Source organism: Neofelis nebulosa, assembly GCF_028018385.1.
Source record: "Neofelis nebulosa isolate mNeoNeb1 chromosome Y unlocalized genomic scaffold, mNeoNeb1.pri SUPER_Y_unloc_1, whole genome shotgun sequence".
Classification (NCBI taxonomy): Eukaryota; Metazoa; Chordata; class Mammalia; order Carnivora; family Felidae; genus Neofelis; species Neofelis nebulosa.
This window is the reverse complement of record NW_026691917.1, coordinates 1,177,204-1,192,458: the sequence shown is the minus strand read 5'-3', so window position 1 is coordinate 1,192,458 and position 15,255 is coordinate 1,177,204. Positions and strand designations below refer to the sequence as shown.

The 15,255-nt window shown below is 53.4% G+C and overlaps 1 protein-coding gene and 1 non-coding gene across 2 annotated transcripts; both read right to left on the bottom strand.

Moving 5' to 3' along the window:
• Positions 1-643: 643 nt before the first annotated feature.
• On the bottom strand, positions 644-14,056 carry LOC131503580 (protein Shroom2-like). Its single transcript, XM_058715036.1, is given in 6 exon segments — positions 644-1,009; positions 3,920-4,192; positions 10,279-10,450; positions 11,357-11,773; positions 11,775-11,879; positions 14,019-14,056. Coding segments are annotated over 6 exon segments (1,272 nt in total). The 3' UTR covers positions 644-742.
• On the bottom strand, positions 6,661-6,745 carry TRNAC-GCA (transfer RNA cysteine (anticodon GCA)). The gene has a single exon. It is a non-coding gene; the product is annotated as a tRNA-Cys (tRNA).
• Positions 14,057-15,255: the final 1,199 nt, after the last annotated feature.

Below are 15,255 nucleotides of genomic sequence, written 5' to 3'. Positions count from 1 at the left end.
ACTTTGCAGGAAAAGATCACTTGAACCGTGACGCCAGGACTGAAGCTCCTTGTGCTGTGCATGTGTTTTAAAGCATGCACACGATTCTTTCTGTGGCGATTTCAGGATGCGTGAAGCCAACACATAAGGTGTTCATTTCACAGTGGGTTTTTAACCACTGGGAAACCATTCCCATTTCCAAAAGGTTAGTAACTTCTCATCATATCATCGTGGTTTTGCTGGGAGACTAAATGAAGGACGAGGAAGGGTCCACACCATCGGACGAATGGGGTACGACAGGGCAGCCCACGCTTCCCAGGGTAAGGAATCGCAGGGTAAGACGGGAGCCAGGGGTTCCCCGCTCATGCGCCTTCGAGACTCGCTCAGGCTGCTTCCCGGGCAGTTGGTTCAGGATGTGAAGACGGGAGGAAGGGCACCCCTACCAGTGAGAAGGACCACTTGCATGCACTACATAGTCTATACTGTGGGAACCCGCCACCCTCCAGAGGCTGGGCCACGTGTGGTAACTGGCAAAGCAAAATGGCTAATGGTGAGATGTTCTGCTCAGCGTTCAACGGGGAAGCTAAAACACATTAAATAGACCATCGCAAACACACACGGAAGTTACTGCTTCTCTAAAGCAGCCATCCTGCTAGGGGACGACTTGGGCTGCAGGACATAAATACCGGCTGGGGTCTCCGCGTGCATCCTCCGGAACCGAGCTCAGGGGGGCACTTTCCGGCCTCCGCCAGGGAGGGCCCTCCTATTTGCCTCTTTCGGGCTGCAGGCTGTCGAACAGACACTTGAGCTGCTCTTCGCCCAGGTGTATCTTGTCTTCCAGCTCACGCTGCTCGATGATGAGGGCGGACTTCATCTTCACGAAGTGCTCGCAGTCGGCCAGGCTCTCCTCGCTGAGGTAGCTGGCCAGGATGTCGAACACGATCCGCTCCCGGCGGTCCAGGTTCTCCTTCAGTTCCTTGGCGTCCTCGTGCTGCTGGATGAGGACCCGCTGCTTCTCGAGCAGCGATTGCTGGGGAGAGAGAGAGAGACAAGCCCGTTGAGGACCAGGGCGAGAGCAGGGGCTCCGGGCGGCTGCCGCAAGATGCCGGCCACGCTGCGGGCTGCTTCAGGGGACACCCTGACGCCAGGTTAGGGAACAGAGGTCTGACAGCCTCTGCACGGAGATACTCGGGCACGGCTAGCCCCAGCCCTTCCTCGAGAGCTCACAGGCTCGTCCCGCCTCCCATTTCTTCCCACTGGCCTGGAACAAGGCTGCTCACAGGAACAGCCTTGACGAGAAGAGCTGTCCCCGGACAGATAAGGACAGAATTCTGAGAGGCTCGAAAGGTGTAAAGGACTTAGGGATCCCATGCGCGTCAGAGGCCTGACCGTGACAACACCGCGGCAAAGGCAGCAAAAGGCGCGGATTCCAAAGAACTTGCGGAGCAGGGTGTGTACACCCTTCCGCAGGAGAAAAGCCCCTGGGCGAGCTTGCAGGGCACGCGTGAGGGAGCAAGGACAGGCAGGACAGACGCAGGGTGACGGGGGAGACTCCCCGGCTCCCCACACGGGCCCGCTCTGGGGGACACGGACGACCCCGTTCCCAAAATGTGGCACTCACCGCCGCACCGTCTCCCCGCAAAATACACACCTAACGGTCCCTGCCTTCTCTAAGTTTAACGAAAACTAAGAAAGGAAGAGATGAGTGCATTCAGTCTCCCACCGTCAGCTGGGGGAGGCCGGGGCTTCATTTCCTCCGTGTGATTTTTACTTGGGCAGCAGGACAGCCGCTCTCATTCCGCCACTTTGCAACGTGGCCACGCACAGTTACCAACAGCCACCGTGAGAGTCCAGCATGCGGCGGCTCTCTGTAAAACGCCCGCACACAGAGAGCGCGCGATGAACGTGAGCGGCCACCGTCACTAAGCAGAAACTGTCTTGGTGGGCGTCAGGTCCCCTGCCCACTCCCGTGCAACACCGCCCTCTTCAGGTCACGCGCACAAGGAATTCTCACGCAAAGAGGAGGCAAAGCAAATCCGTTAAACCCAAAGGGAAAGGTGCTAACAGACCCTAGAAGTGTGCTTTGGATTATTAACATCGGTCCGGCTGGGGCGCCTGCACGGCTTTGTCAGGTAAGTGTCCGACTCTTGAATTTTGGCTCAGGTCACGATCTTGTGGGTTGTGAGTCCGAGCCCCGCATCAGGGGAAAGAGCCTTGGGATTCTCTCTTTCCCTCTCTCTCTGCCCCTCCCATGCTGGTGTGTGCAGGAACTCTCTCTCAAAATAAATACATAAAAACTTAAAACAAAACCAGTCAGGCTGACTAGGGACAGGAGGCTGCAGAGGCTGGGAGAGGACCTGATGGGGACATTTTCTGTCTGGAAAGATGGAGGGAGCCTCAGAAAACCTTCTGCGGTGTCTTTGGAGGGAGCCTCAGAAAACCTTCTGCGGTGTCTTTTAACTAGTTACTATGTTGTCTCTGAAAACCTTAGCGTCTCCAAACTTCTGCTGCCTGACGCAAATTTTCCTCCAACGCCAACCCTGCTGGAGACGGGGCCTCCTCACTGCCCCTGGCTGGGGGAATGCAACACTCCATTCACAGGGAGCCCCCGGGACATGCTGAGGGCTCCAGAGCCTGGTATTCAGGAGGACCACGTGCGTGGTCCTTAGCGTTGGCATTCCTTCATCATCCCCAAATTCTAAATAAAGTATCTGTCCGTTCCACCCACACGGAGGGAAAGATAGATTATAGAGGAGCTGAGTTGCAAAGACCACACTAGTTGTTCACTTAAATCAATACTCGAGAACATTCCAATTATGTATAAACGAATCTCTTTCTCGTTCTAGTTTTTTTTTAAGAATATTTTTATTTTTGAGAGAGACAGAGCACACTTGAGTGGGGTAGAAGCAGAGAGAGAGAGACTCCCAAGCAGGCTCTGTGCTGACAGCAGAGAGCTCAATACGGGGCTCCAACGCTCGAACCACAGATCATGACCTGAGCCATTCGGACACTCAACAGGCAGAGACACCCAGGCACCCCTCGCGTTATCTTCCTCTCCTCAGATACACGTGGCAAAGACGAGGAAATCAGAAAGTGGAATCTGAACATCACCCAAGGGTCCCGGCTATTTTGTCAATGCTTATCCAGTATGTTCAAACGGTAGTCATCAACGACTTAGCTAAGCACAGAACGACAACGTCTGCGAGCTGCGCTCGAGAACATTTAGGTCGCCTGAAAGCGCTCTCACCTAGAGTAAGGGAGAGGGCTAACTCTTCTGCTCCCCTTTCAGAGAAGGAGCCTTATTAATAATAAAGATGATCATTTGAGGGCCTACACAGAGAAGCAAACTCCATGTTCTACTGATATTTGACCCAGGAAGTGAAGCCAACAAGGGGGCTATTACTTCCTGCATTCTGCAAACCCCCTAAGAGACACGTTCCAGGCTGCACACCTCAAGAGAGGGGGAAGAGGCAGACAAGTCCTCGACTGCTTCCAGACTGCTGTGTGCACTCCTGTTAAAAGCAGCGACAACATCGCATTCCATTCTCAGTGAGACCCACGTACACCCATGGTCAAGAAAGGTGAAAGAGACTATTTCCTAGGAAGAGACGCTTAGCAGTAATGATCTGTGGGAACAGGTGAGAAGGTGTGAAAAGGAGCCCACAGTTCTTCCTGAACATCTCAGCAGCCCTGCAGTCCCATGACCACGCCTGTCAGGCCCTGCCCACCACACCCCCCAGCACCTGTCTCCCTCAGTTACCAGCAAAGTGAGGGAGAGCCCTGGACACCCGAAGGTGTCCTGCGCTGGGAGGTGCACAGGCCGCCGCAGGGACCGCGTGAGGCTTCAGGGCACCAACTCATGACGCCCCACACAGAACCTTCCCATAACCATCTCCCAACCTGCTCCCTGCCAAGTCCAGGTCAGACACGTTGTATCTACCCGATGACCAGGAGAAGTAGTGTCATCCAAATTATTGAGGGCATTTTCTACCCTCGCCAGACGGCCCGACAGCGACAGCAGAAGGTTCACCACTTTGTCCAGGTCCCCAATGAACATGCGGAACTTGTCAAACTCGTTGGGTTTGCACACATCTTTGGCGATGGCGTCCACCTCGTCCCCCAGTGCGCTGTTGGCACGGATGTCCTCCAGCAGGCTCTCCCGGGCTTCCCGAAGCACTTGCAGCTTGCGACTGATGCTCTCGATGAGCTCCTGCTGTAGGGCACAGGGGGGCATGCAAACACTCGTTAGGGTGACCTGACCTGGCACCTACAGCGGCTGCCCGGGCCCTGTGGTCTCACGTAAGTGACCTGCGTGGGGAAGAGTTGATTTTGCATCAACTTTCTAAGAGAGGCTTTCTAAGACCCGGGGAGGGAGAACAACTCCCGGTGAAGTCCCTGGCGTGACATTTAGACATGAAACTAACCTATTCTCCTCCCGTTAGTGTCCTGTCACACAGCGATAGGTAGGACGTGGCCCCTCGAGATAAACCTCATTTCACCTTCACCTTGGCCGGGATTCTCGGGGCCCACGTGAGATTCTGTGCTTCATAGTCTGCAATCTTCCAGTGCAAGAACTGACACGTACACAAGTTATGGAGTCTCACGCCTGCTACTGAATGGCGTGATTTAAACGTATGCTCCACACACAACTAGCAATTTAACGTTAAAAAAAAATAAAGGGATGTCAGTAAAATTAAAAGTCTTTTGAGAGTAACCTGACTTGAATGTGACCGAAATGCACATATATTACTAACTTTTTAAAAATATGGCAAGAAAGGGGCGTCTGGGTGACTCAGTGGGTTGAGTCCGACTTTGGCTCAGGTAATGATCACGGTTTGTGGGTTCGAGCCCCGAGTCGGACTCTGCTGACAGTTGAGAGCCTGGAGCCTGCTCTGGATTCTGTGCCCCCCACCTCGCTCTCTCTGTGTCCCTCCCCCACTCATGCTTTGTCCCCCCTCTCTCAAAAACAAAAGCATTAAAAAATATTTTAGATAAAATAAAATAAAATAAATATGGCAAGATATACGTCTCAAAAGTTATCATTTTATGCGTTTTTAAGCGTACCACTCTGTGGCATTAAGTACATTCACGTCGTGGGCAACCGTGACCACTGCCCATCTCCAGAACTTCCTCATGTTACCCAACTGACACTCTGACCATTAAACGTGAGTTCCCCACCCCCCTTTTCCACAGGCCCTTTAAGTGATTGTCTTTTAAAGGGGCAAAAATAAGAAACAAGACATATAAACTGGCCTTCCTGCTGAAGTGGCAGGATTTGAGTGGCAAAGATGGTCTGCCCCCTCTGGCAGATCTGGGGAAACGTACAGGGATGGCTCTAAAGGAACGCAGCAGGTGAGCCCAGACTGCCAAAACCACTGTCTTCCGAGCACAGATGTCTGTGTGCCGTCAGGCCCACCCACAGCAGAAGCACCAGGGCGTTCACCCCCACGTGCTGAACCACACACAGCCCACGTGAACCCCCGCACACCACAGCGCCGAGGTGCACAAACCCAAATGAAGACTGCAGAATGTGAACGCTCACGTCCAATTAGGATGTTCAGCTCAGCCTGCTGCAACAAGGAACACCACGTATAGAAAGTGGACCTATGAAGTCCCCCCACACCATCACCGCGTGTCCTGGACCCTTTACAGACTCCAACCCCACAGGGAGCCGGCAGAGCCGAGCGGAGAGAAGTCACCCGCCTGGAGGGAGCGACGTCTCATCAAGCTCTCCAGGACCGTGATCTTGGCTGCACAGGGGAAAAGGAGCCCGCACCTCCAGGACTGACACGAAAGCTGAACGCGTGCCTGCGTGACAATCACCAGCCTGGCGGCTTGCGGTAGGTACCCGTACTTGGCAGGTATCAGCAGTCCTGTGTGCAGGCTGAGAAGGTGCCCCGGCTTAACAGACAACAGTGGGGTAAAACCCGCCTGTCATGGGGCCGCCAGGGTGGCTCAGTCGGTTAAGTGGCCGACGTCAGCTCTGGTCGTGATCTCACGGTTTGTGGGCTCGAGACGACAGCTCAGAGCCTGCAGCCTGCTTCAGACTCTGTGTCTCCCTGTCTCTTTGCCCCTTCCCCGCTCGTGCTCTGCCTCACTCTCTCTCTAAAAAATAAGTAAACATTAACAAAAATTCAAAAACAAAAAACGCCTGTCCCGATGACAGTTTAGGTGGGCAAAGTCACACGGCGGCACGAAAGACACGCTGAACCACGAGCAAGCCATCGCACGCTTTGCAGGAGCCGATGACGTGTCCGCTTTGCCTGCGGAGGAGATGCTGACGAGAATCCCCATCTGGCATTGATGCGCGTGCACAAGTAAGTATGGCGATAAGTCCACGGCCTGGAAAGGCATGGGCACTGCCTGCTCATGGTCCAATCTGCCTAGGGCTTATCGCAATGTCTGGGTATCCTGCTGATTAAGATGGCAAGCAGTTTCAGAGGAGAGCTGTCCTGGTCCTCACTGCAGATTAATCGGCATGGGTTTTCTCCTAAAACACCCAACATGGAATTTATAAACTGCTTTGGGCTTTTTCAGGTCAGGTTCTAGTTAGTCTTCCCTCACTAATTTATTTATTTTACTTATTATTTTGAGAGAGAGAGAGGGAGAGCAGAGGAGGGGCAAATACAGAGAGAGACACAGATTCCGAAGCAGGCTCCAGGCTCCATGCTGTCAGCACAGAGCCCGATGTGGGGCTTGAACCCACGAACTGTGAGATCATGACCTGAGCTGCAGTCAGACGCTCAACCGACTGAGCCACCCAGGCGCCCCTTCCCTCACTAATGTAAAGCTGTATGCGTCTACAGTTCTGATATTTTCTCTCAGAATGTGGGCTGATGCTTGTGTCTCGGTGCGTCTGGTTACCTACCTATCTGGGGAGATGGTTTAAGTCAACATTGAGTCCCACGGCTAAGATGGCCTTTTTCAGACACTCATAACTTGAGGGAAGAGCACAAAATGGATTGTAGGGATGGAGAACCTTCCAAATTGTCACCTGCAGGCAACCCGTAACCCGAGTGAACACCTCAAGCAATTCAGAGGATTGTGGATGTGTGAGGACCCCTAGCCAGGGCTTCTGGTAACTTTCCTGTTTCATTCTTCTTTAGCAATTATCATGATAAAGATTTCACACCAATGCATGATACGCGCCTTCAAAACCTGCAATAACAGCTGAGCGAACTTGAAGCTGGGCGTTTTGGAAGGAGCCCAAATTCCTCTGATTCCTTTATATGTCGTGCGTAAATTTTTATTAGAAATACCCTCCCCTTCTTCCATAAAGGGCCAGACACTGACTTTCGGGGATCTTGGGACAAGGCCTGGCCCAGGAAGCATACGGATCACTGGTTATCAGCACCAGCCGGGGTGCAGCAGGCCTCACCCGCCACGTCAGATGAGCCTCGCGTGAGCCCATCCGCTTGTGTTCTGCAGCACATGGCATTCAAGAGGGCCTGGGGGGAGAGCAAGTGGTGGCAGAGGCCAGCCACCCCCCGCCCACCCTGGGTCTCACAGCAGGTGCACTCCTGCCCCTTACCTCTGTTTCCGGTGCCCCCTGCACACCTACTTTTGTCCCCCTCTGTGGGGGGAATGAGGTCTTTTCTCTCTGGGCCTCACGCCCACCTCTAAGTTCCAGGGAAGAACCACAACCCTCAGATTCCAGATGTTGACCATGGAGTGTCTGCTTCTGCCGAAGAATCCCATATCTCAGTCGGGGCCTCTTTCTGGGCAGAGTGTGCCTGAGCCGCCTCAGGTGTAAAAATGGATTTTGCCTTCCTGGGGTAATGCTTCCAACCAGCCACCACAATTCCCTCTCTGCATCCCTGTGTCCTCAGCCTTCTCCTAAAACACAGGGTCATCCGAGTTGGCACTCGGGCTCTGTGAGCATGCAGCGATGCTGGGACCATGACAGCCAAGGTCCCTCTGGGCACGTGGGTCCACATGCGATTCGGGGTCAAGCCGCTCTACCGTTATGGCCCATCAGGTACATCCACACGGCATGGACCTCCTTCTCCCCACCGTGAACACTTTGTACAACCACACGACACAGTGTATTTGTGGGTTATGGGAAGAAGGCTGAAAAGACAGGGTGCCAGCTGCCTTTGTCAAATCAAGCCGAAAAGCAGGATTACTGAGTCACTAACACCACAGAGAACTGTGATTTATAGCATTTGCCATTTACTGTGAAATTACTCAACATTTGCATCTGGAATAAGATATGTCAGTTGGGTTAAGAATTTAATCATGCGAGGGTGCCTGGGTGGCTCAGTCGGTTGAGAGTCTGGCTTCAGCTCAGGTCATGATCTCATAGTTTGTGAGTTCGAGCCCCGCATCAGGCTCTCTGCGAACAGCTCAGAGCCTGTTTTGGATCCTCTGGCCCCCTCTCTTGCTGCTCCTCTGGCCCCCAAAATAAATAAACATTAAAAAAACCCAAGAATATAATCATGCGGAGTAGGTTGGGGGGTGCGGGGAGTAGGCTGTCAGGAGCCAAGTTCACAGGGATTCATCTCAATCCCAAAGCAGTCATCTAAGGTGAGGCAGTTGCCCAGCAACTTGAACCTCCCAAAAGCAGAAAGAGAAAAGAGCCACCCAGATGGAGGCTGGGCAGTACCAGGGCGTGCCTCACCCCAAACTCATCACAGCATGAGAAACAAGGCCATGTCGTAAAAAGAGTCTGCCTTTGTTCGGCTCAGGTCATGATCTTGCGGTTCGTGGGTTCGAGCCCCACGTCGGGCTCTGTGCTGACAGCTCAGAACCTGGAGCCTGCTTCACATTTTGCGTGTCCCTCTCTCTCTCTCCACCCCCCCAAGCTCACGTTTGGTATGTCTGTCTGTCTCTCTCTCTCTCAAAAATAAACATTAAAAAAGAAGAAAGAAAAAAGAAAGAAATTGGGTATGTTTTTGGAAGCCAGATACAAGCCCAGGACTAAAATTCTTATCTTTTATTCCCTTTAATTCCCTTGAACAAAAAAGCGTATATTCCCCAAACTGAAAGTAAATTTCTCTCATGCATGGGTCACAATATTTCTTCTATGATATCTGAAATCAGCCAGTGGTGTTTTTAAACCACCAACTATACACGCATAATCTTTTGGGAAGATTTTTGTTAAAGAAAAAAAAAAGTGTTTTTTTATGAAAGCAGTTTTCCAAAGTACTAAGCATATGGCAAATGTTCACAAAAGGCTGCTTCCCTCCTTTTCTTTCCCTGGTAGTATTTGACGGGCTCAAGGCCCTGGAATAAAGAGTATGTGCTAGCCTCCGAAACGGACTTTCTTTGGCAATCCCGTCATCTGTTTAATGCTAAGGCCTTCCTAAAAAACTAGGTAATCACCTAGATGCCACAGGTCTGGCGTGCTAACAGACCATGGAGATTTAAAGCTAACAGAGCAGTAATGACATTGACACTGACAGCAGTAATGCTGTCCCTACCATGACTTCATGGCCACTCACTATGTAGTCCCTGACCTCATTTCTGACTTTATCTTCAGTCCTAGCCTCCTGGTCCACATAGCTCCAGCTAAAGCCACTGCTGCTTCTCCAATGTGTCCCGAGCCTACCACCTCAGGACCTTCGCAGCGGCTGGTCCCCTTCCCCCAGTGCACCCAGATATCCACACGGCTCACCCTTCACACCACTCTAGGTTGCTGTTCAATCATCCCCTCGCCGGAGCCCTCTCTAGAATCACCTTCCTTTGTTTCACTCGATTCTTTCACTCTGTTTTGATTCTCTCACCATCCAATGTACCACATTAAATGTTGGCAAACTCTTTCCATAAAGGGGTAGACAGTAAAGATCCTCGACGTTCCAGGTGGCGTGGTCAGCTGCAACTACTCAAGCCTGCTTCTGTGGAAGGAAAGCCACCAGAGCGCGTCTCTAAATGAATAAAAGTGCCTGTGTGTCAATACAACTTTGCTCACAAAACCAGGTTTGGCCCACAGGCTGCAGTGTGCCGACCCCCTACTGTGTATTTGTTTTCATGTGGGCTGAACAGAGGCTCCCCTCTGGAAAGGAAGGGCTCCATTCTGTTTGGTCTCCTGCTGTACCCCTAAGCGCCTGGGAGTTCTAGGAGACAAGAAATGACGCTGCTTGGTAGACAAAGCACTTTACAAGCACTATGTGGGGACTATGATCTCCTGGCTGCAGGTATTAGAACCTGATATTCAAAGAGAACAGGTAACTTGCTGAAGGTCACAGAATGAAGTCCGCAGCATTTTAACTAGGGTGGAAGGCACAGATTACTTGGACTGTGACGTGCGGCCCCTTCTCTGCCAACGAGCACGATTTCATTGGCAACGGCCTTTCCTACCTTCTTCACCGACAGGTTGTGGTCCAAGTCGCTCCCCGAATCCTCCTCGGGCTCCTGCTGCTCCTGCAGATCCTTCATCTTGATCAGCAGCTCCGCCTTGGGGACCGAAGTGCTGTAGTACGTGGAACTGGTGGCCAGGGACATGGCCGCCGGCACGCTCGGCTCCTCTCTCCTACGTAAAAAGGTCAGAACCGCAACTGGCTGTGCCCCTACACGCACGTGCCCCCTTCCAGCTCACGGCCTCGGTCCCGATGAGCCAATGGGGCCGCTAACCAAAAGACAACAGCCAGGGGATGGGACCGCCAAAGGGGGGCGGAGGGGCAGCCCTTGGCTGCAGCCATGTCTGCTCCCTCTTGCTTTGATCCGACTCACCCCCTCTGCCCCTCTCTCGGGCATCTCACGGGCACTCCCACCTACTGTCAGTTAACGACGTGCATGGACACAATGGATATAAACAGGACAGATGTGAGCACACGCCTGTGCAGGTGGCCCACGGAATGAGACAGGTCGCAAAGCACGTTGCCCCAAACCGTGGAAATGCATCCATTCGCTCCGTTCCACAAGCGGGAACAGAAAGCCTCCTTAGTAACTATGACATTCAGGAGCCTTCGTGACTGACATCTGGGGCTGTGGGGGTGTCCTGTCCACCGCAGGGTGTTGGGCAGCCTCCCTGTCTCCACCCACAGGATGCCGGGAGCACCTCGCGGGGGCGACAACTAAAAACGTACCCGGACATTGCCCAGTGTCCCCTGGAGGGAGACGACGGCCCAGCTGAGAAGCGCTGTCTTCTGAGAGGCGCCTGCGGGCATCGCAGGAGCTGCACTATCCTCACATCTTTGCCAGGCCTCAGAGTCGTCATCCCCAGCCATGGGCCTTAGCGCTTCTTTTGGGAGGGTCCCCGGATGGCCAAAACGTGCTAAGTAAGCACTGGGCAGTACTTTCGGAAACCTGCCCCCCAGAAGCAATCATGAAAACAGACACACGGAGAAGGCACTTGCCCCCTGGAGCGAACCAGATGCTAAGAGGGAGCAGCGCACCAAGTGGCCACACCGCGCACCTGAAGGCGGTGCTTACTCACTTCTCGTCCGTGGTCCCAGGAGAGGGGACTTTGGGGAGCAGCTTCCTCCGCTGCTGGGCTTCTTCCAGCAGGTGCTCGTCTTTGGGGAAGATCCCCTCCATCAGGTCCATGGTGGTTCTGATCTTCACGCTGGGGTCCAGGATGTCGGCCAGAGACTTCTCCTTGCCCACGATCTCCCGGGCCAGCTCTTCTGACTTCAGGTCTTCGGCTGTCCTCTCCTTGGTCTTCATGTAGCTGAGCCCGGATGGAGAGGCTCCGCTGTCCTTGGCAGTGGGCGCGGGGGCTCTGGGGGGCTGGGGTGGGGGCTCGGCGCCCTGGCGGCTGTACACGCAGAAGCGGGAGTAGAACTGCTCCGAGGTGCTGAGGGTCTTGATGTGGTCTTTCTCCAGCCCGCTAGGCAGTGTGGGCATCTTGGTGGCACGCCAGGCCCTGGCGGCTCTCCTTCTCAGGCCGGCTCTCCGAGTGCACAATCTTGATGGGCACCATCTTCACAGTGGTATTGTTGTCAATCACCCACTCGATTCTGGAAAGAGGAGAGCCGTGTGCTGAAAATGCAAAGCGAGCCCTGCTGTCGCCGCCTACCCAGGAGAGAAACCCGCTGGTCCCTCACCTGCTCTTCCGGCTGGGGAACCCAGGCTCAAAGACCTTTGGCCACTGAGCTGGAAGGAGCCTCCGTGATCACAGACCCAGGACAGGGGATGGAGGTCGAGGAGGCCTGCGTTCCTGACCCTGAGCGTCTGGACGCCTTTTCCATTTTCAAAATCACCCACACCCCTAGGGGAGCCGGGGGTGTATCCCTGGGCTTGCTGACTGAGAGGAGGGTGGTTTAACACGCGTTTTCATGCAGATAATAGTGCAAACATTAACAGGCCCTGCTCGGTGACATTCTCCTTTGTCGGGGGACCTGCAACAGGCTTCCTTTCACAGTTATCATTAAAGCCTTCCCTCGCTGCCTCTCAAAGCAGGGCCAGTACATACCCACGGGTGCCTGCGTGGTTCTGGGGCCGCCGGGAGACTTCTAGAAAGATTGCCTATGTTTTTTTTCTTTTAATGTTTATTTTTGAAAAAGAAAGTGCAAGTGGGGTACGGGCAGATGGGGGAGCAGAGGATCGTTTGAAGTTTAAGCAAAAAATCCCCAGACGACTGTTAAAGATTTAAAAGTAAGCTACCTAGGGGCACCTGGGTGGCTCAGTCGGCTGAGCGTCTGATTTCGGCTCAGGTTATGATCTCACGGCTCGTGGGTTCGAGCCCCGTGTCGGGCTCTGTGCTGACACCTTGGAGCCTAGAGTCTGCTTCCGATTCTGTGTCTCCCCCTCTCTCTGTCCCTTTCCCACTCACACTTTTCTCTCTCTCAAAAATGAACAAACGTTGGAAAAACAAGTAAAAAAGTCAGCTACCTAGTGTTAGCACACGAGTTGAAGCATTTGTTTTGGTAGGAATGCCCATTCTGAAATCCCTCAGAGGCTAGGAATGCTTCCTCTCCTCTCTCCGCACTCCTGCTGGGGGCTCAGGGCCTGGTACACAGGGAAGGCTCAACAGCGTGTGAAGGTGGGAGCCTGCCCTGCACCCCGGCTGGCGCCCCAGCAGGCAGGAGCGCGTGCACACTCATGGTCAAGGGGTAGCTGGAAGGAGGGAGGGGCCGGACATTGAAGGAGATGAGGTGAGCAGCTCTGCTCAAGAGATCCAAGTCAGCAGAGAGCAGGGTAATTTCTTTTACATTTTTATTTATTTCTAAAATTATTTTTGTTAATGTTTATTTATCGTTGAGAGAGACAGACAGAGCATACGTGGGGGAGGGGCAGAGACAGAGGGAGACACAGAATCGGAAGCAGGCTCCAGGTTCTGAGCTGTCAGCACAGAGCCCGACGTGGGGCTCGAACTCACAAACTGTGAGATCATGACATGAGCCGAAGTCGGATGCTTAACCGACTGAGCCACCCAGGTACCCCATTTCTTTTCTTTTTTTTTCTTTTCTTTTTTCTTTTCTTTTTTTTTTAAAGTTTACTTATTTACTTTGAGAGAGAGAGAGAGAGAGAGAGAGAGAGAGAGAGAGGAAAGAGAAAGAGAAAGAGAAAGAGAAGAGAAGAGAAAGAGAAAGAGAAAGAGAAAGAGAAAGAGAAAGAGAAAGAGAAAGAGAAAGAGAAAAGAGAAAAGAGAAAAGAGAAAAGAGAAAAGAGAAAAGAGAAAGAGAGAGAGAGAACAGAGGGACAGAGAGAGGGACTGGAGAGGGACAGAGAATCCCAAGCAGGCTTCACACAGTCAGCTCAGTGCCTGATGCAGGGCTCGAACTCACAAACTGTGAGATCATGACCTGAGCCCAAATCAAGAGTCGGATGCTTCACGGACTGAGTCACCCAGGCGCCCTGCGAGGCTGCATTTTCTGAGATGCAGGCAGTCAGGTTCTCAGAGAAATAACTTTGCAGGTGAACATTCCCATCATAAGTGAATATTTTTAGACTGCTCTGGAATCACTCATTAATTCAGCACTGCTTTGCAAGTAGGGTTAACCATTGTCTCCATCAAGGAAAAGAGAAACATTTCTAGCTCTCGGATGACTTATGTACGTGTACCACAGGGTCCTCCTTTCCTAAGTACTTAGAGGTACAATGAGAGGAGAGGGACACACGGTCACTTGTGACTTGGACACCCATTTCTTGCTCACGGCTCTTCCTCCTGATGCACTTCAATGTCTGAGGCCATGGTGAGGCTCTGGCCCACATTTCATTTGGGGTTTCACTAGGCAGACGCTTCCCATCACAGCACCATTTACCAGCTGTGTGACATCGGCAAGAGACAGTGTGTCACCAAGCCTCATTTCCTCACCATGGGATACCGCGGGGGGGCGCCACGCGAGGCAGAGGCGGCAGAGCCCCCTGCGCGGCGGGATCCATGTGGCGGCCCTCACCAGCCACACGCTGCGCGGAGCCCCCAACGGGAGAGTGCCCCGTGTGGCGGAGCAGACCCGAACGCAGGTCTCCGCGGCAGCACCGCGTACCCCCCGTCCACGCCACGCCACGCCACAGGGCGGCACAGCGAGGCAGGGCCGCCCAGGCCTCCACCTGGGGAAGGGCATCCCCGTGGCAGCTGCTCCGGGGCGCTTACGGTACCGCCACAATCTCGTGGAATGGAACTGCCCAAGTGAACGACAGAGCAACCTTCCGGTGGAAGATAACAATCGGGTGTTTCCTCCTTTCATTTCAATATTGCGAAAAATGCTAACTCCTACCGTTCACAAAGCCAGCCCGCCGCTGACGTCAGCGACGGACAGGGTGGCTGGCGTACTGGAGATGGTTCAAGAGCAGTACTTGCGAGTGTATGTGGCAAAGCCAGGTCTGCACGGGACAAAATGACTCCACAGGCCAACCGGATAGGCCGCCTCTGCCTCGCGTGGCGCCCCCCCGCGCCTCAGCAGTGCTGCCTTCCAGGCAGAGACAGGCCTCCCAGAAGCGGTGGAGGTCGACAGTCACAGTTTTAGGTGGCACACATCCATTGCCTGTGGGTATGGAGGACGGCGATTTTGCGAAGGCTGGAACCGTTTATTAGAAATCACAGCTTCTCTCCCTGTATCTGCACGGAACACCACCAGGCAGGCTGTCTCAAGAACAACACTGCCACCGGACATTCAGACGAGCCAGGTGGCTGGACAGACACGGGACGCTCATGCCACAAGTACAAGTCTCTGGAACGAGTCCCTGGTGTCTCCGCTGATCTTTGTGTGCCCCAGGGAACTCCCAGCACACACACATGGCCGCAGTGAAGCACACGCAGGAAGGTCTTCTGTCTACACAGCACCCCCTCAGGGCCAAACAAGGTGGGAAAAGGTGACGATGATGGGCAAGGCATGGAAGCGAAAGAGGCAATCGAACGATTCACTGATGAAAGGACGGAAACGACTAGAA